The 16201-nt window shown below is 48.7% G+C and overlaps 1 protein-coding gene across 1 annotated transcript in view; it reads right to left on the minus strand.

The window, feature by feature from the left end:
• The window catches only part of UBTD2 (ubiquitin domain containing 2), a 43197-nt gene that overhangs the window by 15385 nt on the left and 11611 nt on the right, over positions 1-16201 (minus strand). The window contains exon 2 of the mRNA XM_038150328.1: positions 2116-2352. Coding sequence (XP_038006256.1) covers positions 2116-2352 — 237 coding nt within the window. The remainder of the gene's footprint in view (positions 1-2115; positions 2353-16201) is intronic.

Raw genomic sequence — 16201 nt, forward strand, 5'->3', positions numbered from 1 at the left:
AGCCCGGCAGCTCCAGGGGGATCTGGGGGAGCCTGCTGCAGACAGCACAGCTGCTTTCCTTCACAGCTTTTCCCCCTTCTTCCCCAATTTTGCCCAAAATGAGTTTTTTTGTAAGCAGGGCCCCAGAGGCTGTTGGGTCCCTCAGACCCAGGAGGGTTTGGTTGCTCCTCCTGCCTGGAGAAAAGCTCACTTTGCACCTGGGTCCCTCAGAGAAAGGGTTTGATCCTTAATCCCCTCATCCATGCTCTGCCAGGGCCTGGGCACTGGGAATATTTGGGTTTTTACTCTGGGCTGGGGAGGTCACACTGCTTTGCCAGCAGCTGGTGCCCAAACGTGTCAGAAAGCCGAATAAAATAAATAATGTGATTCTGTGGGTAGAAAAAATCCCCAGTGAGCTGCACATCGTGGGTAAAAATTCTAAATATTCTCTCTGTTTGGAATTCAGCTTCAAGGCAGGCCTGCCTTGGGCAGCAGAGCCCCTGGTCCAGCTCTGATTTCTGAGTTATTGCTGAGATACTCTGAATATTCTGCACGTGGGCCTTAAAAAGCAGATTACAACCTGCCAGCAGTAGGCAGGACTGGAAGCAAACTGCTGGAAAAACAGATTTAAGAGCTCATATCTATTTTTTTTTCCAAATTTGGGAGCCTTGAAGCTGCTGGTGAGACATCCTCTGTTTTCCTGAGCCACACAGGGACTGCCCTGTGCCCCCGAAGCCAGGCTGAGCCTTGCAGGCAGGATTCAACTGCCTCAGCTTCGGATTCCTCCAGCTCCTCCCTCACGGTTACAAGCTGTTATGGCACTCTGACAAGAGGCAGCCCAGACCCAACGTGCCAAACACCTTCTTTGCAGGATTTGATGCCATAAATCGAGTGTTTTCCCCCGAAGTGCTGCTCATCCGTGCTCCCGCAGCATTTCAGCTGAGCGCACAGCCCAGCGCTGCCAAGGCAGCTCATTAATGGGGGCTGATCAAACTCATCACAGAAACAACCTCCCCCTTGCTGCTCCTGGCTGCAAGTTTTCATTTGTTAAGATAATTATGTTTTTACCAGGCTTTTGTACGGTCAGACAGAGTCAGACCCTCACAGAGAGGAACTTTCCCACGTTAAAGGCAATTTTTGAGGGCTGCAGCCTGATGTGAGGGAGACACCACAGTGAAAGGTAACCTGAATTTTATTCCACCTTCCCCGTGTATAAATTGAGCTTTCCTGACATCTACAATTGATATTTTAGCAGCTAAAAACAATGCAGCAACTCCCCTAGGTCTGTAAAAATGCAATCTCTGAGTTGCTATTTCCATTTATCTGAATGGTGACTCGAGCAGTAACTCCTTGCCAGCCCCCTCTCACTGAATTTCTGTCAGGAATTTAGGGAAGGGATTTATTTCAGAGTTGTGGAGTAAGGGAAATAGAGCTTGGGAAAAAAAAAATCCCACCCAGCCGGATTCAGACTAACAAAACAAAGTGGAAAGTACCCAAAATAAGAGCTGGCAGTTTATCTCACACGGGATCTAACAGCAGATTGCCAGCCCCAAATTTTTGGGAAATTTTTTTCAGGCTTTTCAGAAGAGAAAGTTTAAAAAAACCCCAACAGTTCAAGTGCCAAAGAAAAACATAAAATCAGGAGGGAAAAAGAATCTACTTCCTTACAAAGAGAAGCTGGGGAAAAAAGTGATGGAAATGGTGCCTTGGAGCACCCAGGTGTTCCAAGAGATTACAGAAAGTGCCTGCAAAGATCAGACTCAAGCTGAGTACTGCCATGGACCACATCCTCCATTCCACTGCAGGAGCTACCAAAAAAAAAAAAATAAAAGCAGATTTTCTTGGGCTCTCTACATATTAACACCATTTTGCCTGGAAACTCGGAACAGGAGCACATCCACACCGACACCCAGGTGTTTTAAACCATTCCATCACTGCAGGAACCACCAAAAAAAGCAGATTTTCTTGGTCCCCGTATATATTTACACCATTTTGCCTGGAAACTCTGAACAGGAGCACATCCACACTGAATCCCAGATATTTTAAACCATTCCATCACTGATTTTTGGGGTAAAACCATCATGATTTTAACCTGGTACCCTTCGGAGAGGCCACGTCCTCGGGAGCTGCACCTACCATGGGGTAGTGTTATGTTTGCACCATCAATGATTGCTTGTGCCAGTTCGTGGTCGTTGCTCTCAAAGGCGTGGGCAGCAGCCTTGAGGGCATCCCAAATCTCCTTCCTGCCCTCAAAGGCCGGGGCTGTGTCCCAAAATTCATCCCTCTTACTGCGGAGCTGCCCGTCCGTCATGGGGTAATCGCTCTTCCATTTGGGTTTCTCCTTCTTCAGGGGCTGGTTACGACCAAGAGCCACTGTGGGGGACAAAGAAAAAAGAGAATTCATCAAAACAACACCACAAAAATCACTTTGGTTGCTTTGTTTTGGATTTACAGTGATGCCTCAGGTTTGGCTTTTCTATTTTCAGACTCTGTGCTGCTTCAGTGTGTGGGGCTGGCTTCACATCAGGGGATGCTGAGCTCTCTGCACAGAGCAGGGACACAAAACAATTCCTGCTCCAGCTGGGCACCAAGGACAAATGACCCAAAGCTCAGCCCAGGAGCACAGACAGCGTGGGCTGCAGAGAGAAAAACAAGCAGGGTGGGAGTGCCAGGGCTAAAGCTGGAACGGGACAATGAACTGCAAGGTGCAAATGGAGCAGAGCTGAGCCAAGGGAGAGACCCCGGGAGCGCTCGTGCATTTTGGGACCATCTTGGGTTCATTTTGGGACCATTTTGGTTCATCTTGGGGGCAGCCCTGGCTGGGCTCTTGTGCTGCCCAAGGTGGATCCATGGAGAAGATCCTGTGAATAAATCCTTATTTATTTATTAAATCAATTTAATAAATCCTTTTAATAAATACATTTCATCTGTAACTCTGCCTGGCCTCTGCTCTAGGGCAGCCTGCACAAGGCATCACCAGAGCAGAATTTGGAAGCCTGGTTCTTTTTGTTCATCACCTCCCAGGTGATGCAGTGAGAGGGCTGTTATTCATACAACGCTCACTGTTCAGATCTTCATTTCTTGAGAGAATTATGTTTTTACCAGTCTTGTATGCTCAAAGCCAGACTCAGAGTCTCCTCAATTTTCCCAAGAGGTCAGAGCACCGTGGAGCTTAGGAGGAGGGAGGTGATGTGGATGTGGGCCATGCAATTGTTATTTGCTACTTTTAATTTAGAGCTGACTTGGTTTCTGTGCAAATGCATCCTCCTGCTTCCTGATTTCCCCTGCAAATCCAGGGATCCATCAAGGTTTAAAGAGCATCTTCCTCCTTCTCAATGAACACCACCCCCTTTGTTTCCCTTGAACTCCAGCTATCTTTGTGTGGTAGCCTCTTTGAGGTTATCACAGGTATAAAACTGACAGATTAAAACTCCCTGCTCTCATCCCCATCAGTGCCTGGTGCTGCAGCAGGAGATTCCAAGCTCACAGAGGTTTTAAGGAGACCAAAACCCCCCCTAACAGGAGGTTAACCACACGCCTTCATTCAATCTGACCCCATATGACCCAAGAACGACCAGCTTCCTTTGCTAGCTCAGGGTGACAGACACCTTCATGAACCTCAAGTGGAAGTCAGGGAAAAGAGGAGTTTGAAAAGGATTCCTGCTGGTGAGGGATGAGCTTTCTGTGGATTAAAGAACATGGGAGAATGGGCTGGGTTGGGAGGAACCCTGAAGATCATTTAATTCCACCCCCTGCCAGTGGGACACCTCCCACTATCCCAGGGTGCTCCAACCTTGGACACTGCCAGGGATGGGGCCACACAGCCAAGAATTTCTTCCCAATGTCCAATCTAAACCCATTCCCTGTCAGTTGAAGGCATTCCCAGTATCCTGTCCCTCCATCCCTTGGAAATCCTCTCTCTGCATCTTTCCCCTCCTCTCCATCTGCAGCCCCTTCAGGCACCGGGGGACCACGCTGAGGTCACCCCAAAGCCTCTCCTCTCCAGGCTGAACAATCCCAGCTCTCCCAGCAGAGCTGCCCCATCCCTCCCATGCTGGTGGCCTCCTCTGGAGGATGCATTTGCACAGAAACCAAGTCAGCTCCCAATTAACAGCAGCAAATGAGAATTGCATGGCCCGCGTCCACCGACTGCAGCTGCTCCTCGTGTCCCACGCAGACCCCAGCAGTAACAAACTGCTGAGTCCTTTCAAGTGACCACAAGCATTCACTGCTTTTTGTTTCCACGGGATTGCTTCCATGGGACTGCTTCCATTTGCTTTTCAAAGCGGCGCTGACCGTTCAGCAGACTGCAGAGCAGCAAGCCCCAGTGTTTACAAAACACCAAGTTTCCTGGCAGAGCCCAGCCTTTCCCAGTCCAAGGCTCAGCTGAGCAAGCCTGGAAGATGATGCTGGGGCAGCCTCAAGCAATGGGGCTGTGCATCAAACCCCGTACAGGCTAAAATTCTAAAAACATATGTGGGAAAACGCTCCAACAAAGAATTGTTTCCTTATTAAGGCTTAGCAGCCAAAGCATGACATTTTCAGCCAGACAGAATAGGACACACTGCAAGAAATTTGGGTCAGTGGATATCTTTTTTTTTCCATTCCACTTTAGCTCACATCTGTTTGCATCCACTCAATGGATCTGATTTGTCCCACAGGGCCCTCTCCTTGTCCCCAAACATCAATTATGGAAGCAGGTTAAAGGCACTTCCCACAGCCCCACTGCAAACCCAGCAGCCCAGTCCTCTCCCTGCTTCCCACTCTGCCCCAGACAGCACCCAGATTTATTAAAAATTGATTTATCCTCGCTCCAGCAGAGGCTCAGATCCTCACAGCCTCCAACAGCTCCTCCCTGGAGATCCCATCCTTCCCACACAGACAGCAGTGATGATAAACCCGGTGATAAATTGCTTTTTTTCCGAGTTGGAAGGAAGGGTGGTGGAAGAAAGGGACTCTCCAAATGGCTCAAAAGCCAAATCCACTCTAACAAGCCATCCATCCCAGTGCTGAGCCTTTAAACACAACTTGGCTTCAGCACAAGCCAGTATTTAAAAAGATCTTTGCTGTGTTTATCATTTAATAGAAGTGCTTCAAGGATCCCCAAAAAGCTTTACGCCTTCCCTGAAGAAAAATTCATTATTTAGCTCTGTGGATAGATGGGGCAGAAAGGATGAGAGAAACTTATGCCATGTAAAAAAAATAATGTGTAAAAAGGCCCAAATATTTCTCTTTCCAGCCCATGTTTTAGTCACTAAAGCAAAACATGAGAATTTCTACAACCAAACTTTGGGACCACATCAAAGCACTTTCCCTTTTCTGTTAGCAAGGCTGATAAAGAAACAAACATCAACAGTCTGAACCACTTAAAAGTATTTACAGTGTCAGTTTTCTGTTCCTCACTCTGGAAGGAAATTAGAGCTCAGAAGGAAACGTTGACTTCATTTAAGACCATACCCATCAGAGGCACCCCCAGCTCGCAGGATCCAGAAGAGAAAGCAGCATCCACATTAATTTTTCATCTTACATCACTTCGACATGAGTAAGAAATTATTCATCCCCTGCTAAAAGCAGGAATTGTTTTCCAAATGCCAAGAAGAAGGCACGTTCTCTCTGAAGCAATCCTCCGAGTCACCCTCTCAGCAGAGGCCAGTGGTTGATATTTTTGGCAAGGGATTTATTTAGAAGGGAATATGGAAATCAGCACTGGTCTGCTTTCCAGTAGCTGGGACAAGCTGGGTTGTTGTTCCCACAGCCCAGGTGTGCGGGTGGTGCTGTGCATCCCAAAGAGGGTCAGAAATCCACAGAGTTCCGGGTGGAAAAGCCCTCCAGGATCAAGTCCAGCCCATGCCCCATCCCCAGCTTGTCCCCAGCCCAGAGCCCCGAGTGCCACCTCCAGGAATTTGAGGGAGCTGGGGGTGTTCAGCCTGGAGAAAAGGAGACTCAGAGGTGACCTTGTCACTCTGTACAGCTTCCTGAAGGGTGGCTGTGCTGAGCTGGGGTCGGTCTCTTTCTCTGGGCAGCAACAGACAGAACAAGAGGACACAGTCTGAACAGACAGAACAAGAGGACACAGTCTGAACAGACAGAACAAGAGGACACAGTCTGAACAGACAGAACAAGAGGACACAGTCTGAACAGACAGAACAAGAGGACACGGTCTGAACAGACAGAACAAGAGGACACAGTCTCAGGCTGTGCCAAGGGAGATCCAGGCTGGAATTGAGGAGGAAGTTTTTCACAGAAAGAGTGGTCAAACACTGGAATCATCTGCCCAGGGAGGTGGTGGAGTCACCATCCCTGGATGTGTTTAAAAACAGCCTGGATGTGGCACTGGGTGCCATGATCTGGTTGAGGTGTTGGAACACAGGTTGGACTCGATGACCTTAAAGGTCTCTTCCAACCCAGAAATTCTGTGTGATTCTGTGTGAATTCCCTGGGCACCCCCAGGGCTGGGGATCCACACCTCCCTTCATGTCTGCTTGGAAAGGTGCTGATGGATCAAAGTCTGGACACCAAACTCTTCTGAAAGTTCTTTTCCAATCCTAATAATTCTGTTTAATGCCTCGAAGTGCCCCAAACAGTGCCACACAAGCCACGGGCTGATCCTGCAGGATTTAGCAGCATCACCTGTTTTCCCTTCACAGGCAGACTGCTACCCTGGGATCCTCGAGGCAGCTGCTCCTGCCTGCCCCACTGAACTCCTGGCAGGCTACAAAGTCTCATTTTTCAGAAGGAAAAATGTATTTCTCTAACCCTTGCAGACTGCTTTATCACCTGAATTGTAAATTTATTTCCCTTCCCCGCAGCTTCCCATCAAAGCAATGAATCTGTAAGGTTATCTCTGCTCCTTATGCAGATAAACCCAGATATTTAAATCAGTTTCTTCACAGAATGTCAAGAAATGTCTCAGTGGAAGTTCTTTGGAGCAGCTGGTGTGTTTGTTACGTCGCTATCACTGTGGATATCACTGTGGATATCACTGGTGCCTCCTCTGGGGGGGACCAGATGAGCAGGAGCAGCTGCTACCACGGGATTCTTGTATTAAAAGTCAATATCCAGCTACACAATCCATAATTCCTAATTTACACCACCCGAATTACAGCACTCCATCATCAAATTGGGAATATTTCAGCCCCAGAGGGTTTTGTGTCAAATCAAACGTGGCCAAGCTGAGCCAGGGGACAGCTCAGAGCTCTGGAGAAGGGCAGGACTTCTCCCTGCTTCAGGTGTGACCTGCATCTTCCTCCTCCCCACTTTCTGACCGGCCAGGTAACCCTGGATGAGACCTGGAACAGCCCTGTACAGCTGAGCTCAAATCTCAATTATCTGTGGCAGCACCTCTGCTGTCATCAGCCTGACGCGAGTTTCCCCTCCCACCCCATCCTTCAAGCATCTTTCACCTATTTCTAAAGATGAAATTAGGACCAAATTTGGCTGTTCCATCCCTGCAAGCTCTCCACGGCGGGTTTCCTCCTTTCCCTTGGAAACACAAGCATATGTTGCTTGCAGCATTAGCCTTTTACAGCTTTTGTAAAAAGCAAGGGAAACCGGCCCAAGCTGGTGGTGGAAAAGTTTCCAGGCACACAGAACCCACGCAGGGCATGGAAAACCCAGGAGGGTTTGGGTTTTTTTTTTCCAATCCACCTGGATTGGACGTGCTCCACTTCAGGCTGGTGATCTCCATCAGCAGCTGGAGTGACCAGAACAGGGCCTGGCTGTGCTTCCCAATCCCTGCAGATTTGTGGGAAGATGGACAGACAGCCAGAAAGCAGCAGGGAGGGACAGCCCACAGTGGGACACGAGCTAAGAGCAGATCCAGGCAAACACTCCAAGATCAGAATGGTGAAATGCTGCAACAGGAGAATCTGGCAAGATTTATTTTATATATATATATATATATATATATATATAATAAATATATTATATTATTTATATTAGTATTTCTTTTATATTATCTTATTTATTATAATAAATAATAAATAAAAGAAAGTATAGTATTTTTTTAAAATTTGTCTTGATTTTGAAGATATCCAAGAGATGAAGGCAAGTGCTTAAGTGGTGAGAGATGAAAAAGGTTTGGGGTGCCCAGAGGTTTGGAGTGAGGAGGAGGAGCAGGAATGCCCAAGAGAAGGATGAAAGATCACCAGGGAAAGGGAATGACGCGTCCAGGAGCTGCTGTGGGTGGAAGAGATGGGATTGCAGGGCTGGCCATGAGGTGATGAGCTCTGGAACAGCCCCAGAGCTGCAGAGGCAGCAGGAGAACACCCAGGCTGGTCTGGGGCTGCCAACGCCCCCAGCCCCAGCAGCAGAGGGGATCTGTGATTCTGTGATGCTCTCGGAGCCCTCTCTGTGTCTTTGACCTAACACATCGGAACTGGATGCAATATTGACAAAGAGAGAAAAGCCCCAACAGGCAAAACGAGCTCTTAGGTTCATTAATTCAAGGATCCAATCACTCCCACGTGCCACAGCACCATTCTGGGTGCTCATTAGGAGAGATGGATCTGCTGAGGGGCTTGGAACACAAGCCGTGTGAAGAACGACTGAGGGAGCTGGGGGTGTTCAGCCTGGAGAAAAGGAGACTCAGGAGTGACCTTGTCACACTCTGCAGCCTCCTGAAGGGTGGCTGTGGTGGGCTGGGGTCGGTCTCTTTCTCCGGGCAGCAACAGACAGAACGAGAGGACACAGTCTGAACAGACAGAACGAGAGGACACAGTCTGAACAGACAGAACAAGAGGACACGGTCTGAACAGACAGAACAAGAGGACACGGTCTGAACAGACAGAACAAGAGGACACGGTCTGAACAGACAGAACCAGAGGACACGGTCTGAACAGACAGAACAAGAGGACACGGTCTGAACAGACAGAACAAGAGGACACGGTCTGAACAGACAGAACAAGAGGACACGGTCTGAACAGACAGAACCAGAGGACACGGTCTGAACAGACAGAACAAGAGGACACGGTCTGAACAGACAGAACAAGAGGACACAGTCTGAACAGACAGAACCAGAGGACACAGTCTGAACAGACAGAACAAGAGGACACGGTCTGAACAGACAGAACCAGAGGACACAGTCTGAACAGACAGAACCAGAGGACACAGTCTGAACAGACAGAACAAGAGGACACGGTCTGAACAGACAGAACAAGAGGACACAGTCTCAAGCTGTGCCAAGGGAGATCCAGGCTGGAATTGAGGAGGAAGTTTTTCACAGAAAGAGTGGTCAAACACTGGAATCATCTGCCCAGGGAGGTGGTGGAGTCACCATCCCTGGATTGTTTAAAAACAGCCTGGATGTGGCACTGGGTGCCATGATCTGGTTGAGGTGTTAGAACATGGCTTGGACTCGATGATCTTAAAGGTCTCTTCCAACCCAGAAATTCTGTGATTCTGTGTGATCTCCACCCAGGACACCCAGCTGGAGAAACCTCAGCAGTGAGCTGAAGGCAGCCAGCAGAAGCTAAGGAAATGTTTTACAAATTGAAGCAATGATCAAAACTATTTTCTTTACCAAGATTGCTTCCCTGTTGAGGCTCAGCTGCTAACAAAGTGTTTTTCTATCAGAAATGAAATGCAAATAATGGTTTGCTACCCAGAAAGTTTCTGTCAGTAATAGTCCCAAGGGCTCTCCTCCCCACAATCACCCAGCACTTCTCTGCTTAATCAAATGAGTCCCATTTGAAATCCATTTTGCTCCAATTTCCTCATGAGGTACCTTGTAATTTGGTATCAATATCACACAGTTCATCCTAAACATTTTCTTTCTGTCGTTCTCCAGTGTAATCCTGAATTACAACGGTGCTTGGAAGAGCCAGGACAAAGGAAAAGTGCAAAAACCCAGGGAAAACAGGGAGGGAGAAAGAGAAAATTCATTGCATTTAAGCAGCAGACAATTTGAATTACATTAAGCAACACAGGCTTACACAATTTAAATTACATTAAATAGCACAGGCGTGGCCAACAACAGGAAAATGGCAGAATTTTATCTGTTTATTGCTGATTTTCAGCCTCTTAAGGTGGTCACATTTTTCCAAGGCAAGAAGAGGATTTTGGAACAGAAGTGGCACTGGACAGTGGCAAAGACTTAAAAGTGAAATATTAGGACAATTAGGCTTTCCTAACAAGGAAATGAATTAACATTTCTAGGGAGGCGGTGTGAACTTTCCAAGTAAATACAGATAGACAGATAATGCTTGAAACTAAGTCAAGTTTTATGGTTTTTAGGAGGGTGAAATGAACACTGGTAGAAATTCAGGTTATATCTCGAAATAGTTGTGTACTAAACCACCAGGCTGCAGACTCAAAGCAATATTATAAAAGTGCAGGCAAAGGTATTAATTTGGAGCCAAATAACAAACTGTGAAGCTTTTCAGAGCAGCAAACCCAGCAGAGCCCCATCAGCACACAAGAAATAAACCCCCAGGCAAGCCCTGAGCGATTTCCCCTTTCTCCCACCTGAAAGGAGGCGAAGACAGGAAGAAAATAAATAAACAACAACAAAAAAAATCAGATGGAAAAGGGAAGCAGCAGCAGGGCCATGAGGCTGAGCAGCAGCACTAAAGCCAGGCTGGTGCTGTGCCAGACACCATGTGCTGCTGCTAAATGATGGATGTGGTGCCTCTGGGGACAAGGGGGACAATCAATCACCGGTGCCACCCAGTGCTCCCAGCCTGGCACACGGTGCTGGGCAGGGAATCCTTCCCTGTTCCCCCCTTCAATTCTTACCCAACACCAAAAATTGCCCAGAAGAGGCTGCAGGGAGTAAAATGCAAAGTTCCTCTGGTAATTCCAGGCAGCTCTGGACAACTCATCCCTGCCTTTGTGTACACATTAAACCTTCCCCGAGTCAATCCAGAGGCTTCCCAGCATGAGAGGATGAGGGTGGATGAATGAGCTGGACAAAGAGGAGAACTGACTGTAGTTACCAGCTACTCCACTGCATTTGCCATTTCTCCCATCATTTTCAGCAGAAACTGCGGAAGAAATCAGGAGATTTCTGGGCAGCTCATCACTCATCACCCCTCAAAGCAGCCAGCGGTGTTGCAGAAAGGAATGAAAGCTTCAGCCTTGGAAATTTGCTCCCTCTGTGGTATCCCAGAGATCCCAGCTCAGCCCAGCCCAGGCAGGATCTGCTCAGGTGAGCACAGCCCTGGGATGTCCTGAGCAGAACTGAAACCAGGGCAGGGCACTTGGGCTGAGCTGACCTGAGGGGGCATTCCCAGCCCAGAGCCAGCTGGCAAGGGGGAATTTAGACTGGATATTGGGAATGAATGTTTCCCTGGCAGGGTGGGCAGCCCTGGCACCGAGGAGCTGGGGCTGCCCCTGGATCCCTGGCAATGCCCAAGGCCAGGCTGGATGGGCTTGGAGCAGCCTGGCACAGTGGGAGGCGTCCCTGCCCTGAACAAGATGATTCTTAAGGTCCCTTCCAACCCAAACCATCCTTTGTTTCCAGGATTATTCTTTCCAAAAGCTCTGTGGGTACTCCCGAGTCCTGCCTGCCCACCCAGCTCCTGCTGCAAGCACAAGCAGAGCATTTTCAGTCATCCTGCTTAAGCCCAGGACACAACAGTGACACAACAGCTCCTGCGGACAGAGAAGAATGTCTCAGGGAGGGAACACCTCTGTGCAGTCACCACATCCTCAGGGCCAGGTCAAGGGCTGAGCAGGGGTGAGGAGGGAAGGCTGCCAGGCAGGGCACAGCCCAGGGGATGCCCATCTGTCTCTGTTCTTGCCCAGCACAGCAGCCCTGCAGCCCCAAACCCAGCTGGCCTGAACTCGGGCCCAAGAGCAGGAGCTGTAAAACCCGGCTCAGAGTCAGCCCCAGGCTCCCAGGGAAGTTCACTGAGGTGAAACAGCTCCAGGGGACAGACATTATCAACACAATTACCTGTCAGCACTGTTTACACTGGAATTGAAACGGCTCCTATCTCTGGCAGATGAATGTTTTCAGCTGGATACAGCGGAGGATAAAGATTTCCCCATCCCCAACCCACAGCGTGCAAGCAGCAAGAGCTTCAATCTGCGCCATCGACAGGGCACAACTGGGCCACCTTCTTTAAAAGCTGCGACAGGAACCATTAGGGAAGCTGTCAGCAACATGAAAAATATTCTGTCTGAGCCAGGCTGCACGGAGCACACGTTTGTTGTGACTTCTGCAGCGTGTGGCTTCAACTCCAACTCAATTGCAGCTGAGCTTGGCACCAGGGCAGCCCCACACCCAAAAGAGGAGCAGCACAGAGCAGGCAGAGCTCTGGGAATGCAGTGGGGAGCAGCACAGAGCTCATCTGCAAAAAAAAAACCCAAAAAAAACCCCACCCCAGAGCTCTCTGTATCTCAGCGTGGGGAAGAATGCAACTCAGCAACTTCACTTTTAAAGCACTAAAAGCCTTTTGTGTCTGCTGTCCCTTCAGCTCCCGGGGAAACTTCAGACACATGAGATAAAAGTGCCAATTCCTGGCTGGACAAGCTGTGCTGGTGCATTGCTGGGACAGGGCACTGCCCACTGCCCCACGGGCACCATGGATTGAACACCAGGAAATGTCCAGGTCCAGCTGCAAACGAGCAGCTCGGGCTCACAAATCCCCCTCCTCCTTGAGACTGTTCTCCCCATGCTGCACAACAAGCACGGACTGCTAAAAACGTGATTTAAAGTTCACAGAACCACTGAGGTTGGAAAAGCTCTCCAAGATCTCCAATGGTCACCTTGTCACCAGCCCAGGGCCCTGAGTGCCACCTCCAGCCCTTCCTTGGGCACCTCCAGGGAAAAGGAGCAGCACCAAAGCACTCCCAGTGCCAAGGGCATCCCCACACACTGACAGCTGAGTTCTGGGTGCTTTGAGCAAGGCCAAGGTGGGGGTTGGCTCAGCAGGGTTTAAAATAAAGCCTGGCTTTTCTCTTGGCTGAGCCAGGGGAGCAGCGTGGCCTCTGTCACACAGCCACAGCCCAGCCACGCGAGGCCACCAGGAATTCTGAGCCGGGCAAGTGGCACAGGACCATCTGCTGGACATCTGGGCTGTGTCTGACACACCACGAGTGCTTCCAACATCTGCAAAATCTTCAGGGGAAAAAAAAATAAAATAGAATAATCAAAGGCAGCCTTATCTTTCACCCTGCCAGAATGACAAAAAAATATTTGGCTGATGATTTCTTCAATCCCTGATGAGGTGTGATGGTGCTGAAAGCAGCCAGGACACCCTGCTCAGCAGGCCCTCGTGCTGAGGGTGTTTAAATGTGGGGCTGAACCTTCTGGAGACCTTCTGGATGGTGCCACCAGGGAATTTCTTTCACTATGAGTAAACCCAAAATTCATAAAGTCATTGGATGTTTTGGGTTTGAAGGGATCTTAAATCTCATCCAGTGCCAGCCTTTGCCATGGGCAAGGGCAGTTTCCACCACCCCAGACTGCTGCAAGCCCCAGCCTTGGACATTTCCAGGGATGGGGCAGCCACAGCTTCTCTGGGAAACCCATTCCAGGGCCTCCCCACCTCACAGGGAAGAATTCCTCCCCAGCATTCATCTGTGTCAGTGTGAACCCGTTCCCTGTCACTCCAGGCTCTCCTAGAATTCCCTCTCCATCTTTCTCAGGTTTTTCCCTCAGGTAAAACTGCTCGGGAGCCAGCAGGGTGCTCAGACCCCATCTCAGCACAGCCTCCGTTTGCCTTTGCTGCGTGAAACCCTTCCAGCAAACCCTGAAATCTGGGTAATTCAAGGTATAATGCTCAGGACAGATGGCCAGCTCCACGTTCCCGAGGATTTTTTTGGCCGAACATGCCAAAGAACAGCATGCCACGCTTGCCATGCCACTGCTGCCAGCACAGCAGTCACAAATTCCAGGAAGGAACAACCAAAAAAAAGCCTCCAAGTCGGTGGCTGTTTTTACAATGACCAACGATTAAATTAGCTTAGTTAAAGGATCTAACACCACGTCTTGAATTTATTCCAGTGTCACAGTTATTGGCAGGGATAAAGTTTCACATGAGCCAATTAACTAAATGCACTATTACTGTATCTCAGCTGCTTAAGCTCATCAGTTAATTAAGAGCTCAGTGTAAGCTGAAAATAGGAATCCTACCTGACACACATCCCAAACATACATTATCTTAATGATTTCATTTTACACTCCCATATTGTGTTCCTCAGGTGCCCGAGGAAAACTGAAAGGTGATTGCTTGGTTTCAAGGAAAGTGAAAGTGAAAGTCACACAAACATTTACAGATTTCATCGAAGAAATTGGATTTCTCAGAACGATACTTGCTGCTTTATTCAGCCCTGTTTTGCAGGGTACTTTTTCATAGTAAAGTTAATATTTCACATTCAGTTTTGAAACTCAACTCCTCTCTGTTGTCCTGGGCAGTCACCCCAAGGAAACTCCAGCTTTATCATGCTGGATAAAGCTCAGAATTTAGTGTAGAACACATGACCAGCCTCTTGGCCATAAGGAATTCCTACCCTTCGAGTGCACATTTTATTAAGAAATCCACATTTATCCCCAAGTTAGAGGCAAGTAATAACAGATAAGGACATCAGTGGATTGCTCAGGTAATTAGAAAGCAATCTAAGCTAAAATGAAAAACGTGCAAGCCTTTGTTGCAACTTGTATAAATACCTGGATGTCTTGAACATCTGGGGGGGAAAAAAAACCCCAAACGAACCTAATCCTGGAAATGGGAGCACGTGAACAAGGCAGCCTTAAAACTCCATCCTTTCAAGGCTTTTTTTTATCCCCCTGTGGATGTTCTTGGGGAAAAACCAGCCCTGTTAGAGCCTCAAGGATTATTGATGTAACCAGAGAATGCTTTGGGTCAGAAGGGACCTTGAGGGACACCCAGTGCCACCCCCTGCCATGGACAAGGACACTGCCACTGTCCCAGGTGCTTCATCCAGCCTGGCCTTGGGCACTGCCGGGGATCCAGCCCCAGCTTCTCAGGGCACCCTGTGCCAGGAAAACCAACCCCGAGCATTTAAAACCCTCCCAAAACGAGGAACTGAAGCAAGGCCTGGTGCTGTCAGCAACGCCAAGCACAGAGAGCCCCCTCTGAGCTGCAAGGACCTTGGAGGAAGCACAGGAAACCGCCCTCTCCGGTTCAATTGCTGCAATGAAGGGAGATTAAAGCAGCCAGAGCCTTTCCACCTTTAGCAAATTAATCTGATCTCTTTCAGAAGTCCCTGAGCACACGGGGCTTTAGCTCTATTAATGGCCTGGTGGTGCTTGCTCAGTGTTTCCTCCGGCCACAGCGGCCCTCGAGGAGCTCCTTCCAAAGGCAGGGATCACAGAATTTGATTGAAAAATGCATTTAATTCTCCACAGCTCAGGGCAGGCTCAGAACTGGCAGCCCAGGGATGGTGTTGGCAATGCTCTCAGCTGTTCCACAGCCAGCAGGAGCTGGAGCAGGGCTCGGCCGTGGGCTGTGCTTCTCTTCTCTAAAAAGCTCCTCACCAAAATGCTCCAGGAGCTCATTTCTCCTGTGGCACCACTGCAAAGCAAGAGCAGAGCTCTTTGTCAGGACAGATGCACTTTCCCTACTTCACCCCATTATTTAAGACATAATTGATGCAATGACAGATTAAATGAGTGTGTGAAGAGGCTTTAAAGTGGCTGCAAGAGAAGTTCTGAGTTCGAGCAGAACCCTCCATTATTACACAGATTCTCTTCTCACCCCTGCTGCCCTTCCTGCAAGGGAAAATAGCTTCAAATTAAGGATGAGAAGTTTGACTGGCAATGAGAATGCATTATTAAAAAGAGATTCTTATTTCAGCCACCTGCAAGCAGGAGCCCACCTCTCCCACGGTTCCTCAGGGCGGGTGGGATGGTTTGCTTTAGGGAAAGGAACTCCTGAGAGCTTTGGGGAAATCAAACCCCAACACCCAAACCTGCTGATTTCACTGCAGCAGTGGAAAGGACTCCTAAGAATGGCTGCATGGCAAACTCACTAATTACTGTGCTCTAATGAGCAAACCATGCCCAGGAAGTGCTGATTCCACAGCTCTGAACAAAGGCATCTCAAAGCCCAGAGCAGCAGAACTGGGGCCACTTTCAGACCTGAGGATGAGCAGGAGAAAAATGCATTAAAAACTGCTCCCATCCGAGCAGCTCCCTGTTATTAACACTGAAACTGCCTTTAACAAACATTAACCCCTGAAATACCCTGATAGAAAAATGCTCTGTGAGAAAAAGGGCTCCTAATTTATTTACCTTCGACAGAAAGGTAAACAA

The sequence above is a fragment of the Motacilla alba genome, chromosome 13 (genome assembly GCF_015832195.1).
Source record: "Motacilla alba alba isolate MOTALB_02 chromosome 13, Motacilla_alba_V1.0_pri, whole genome shotgun sequence".
NCBI classification, from domain to species: Eukaryota; Metazoa; Chordata; class Aves; order Passeriformes; family Motacillidae; genus Motacilla; species Motacilla alba.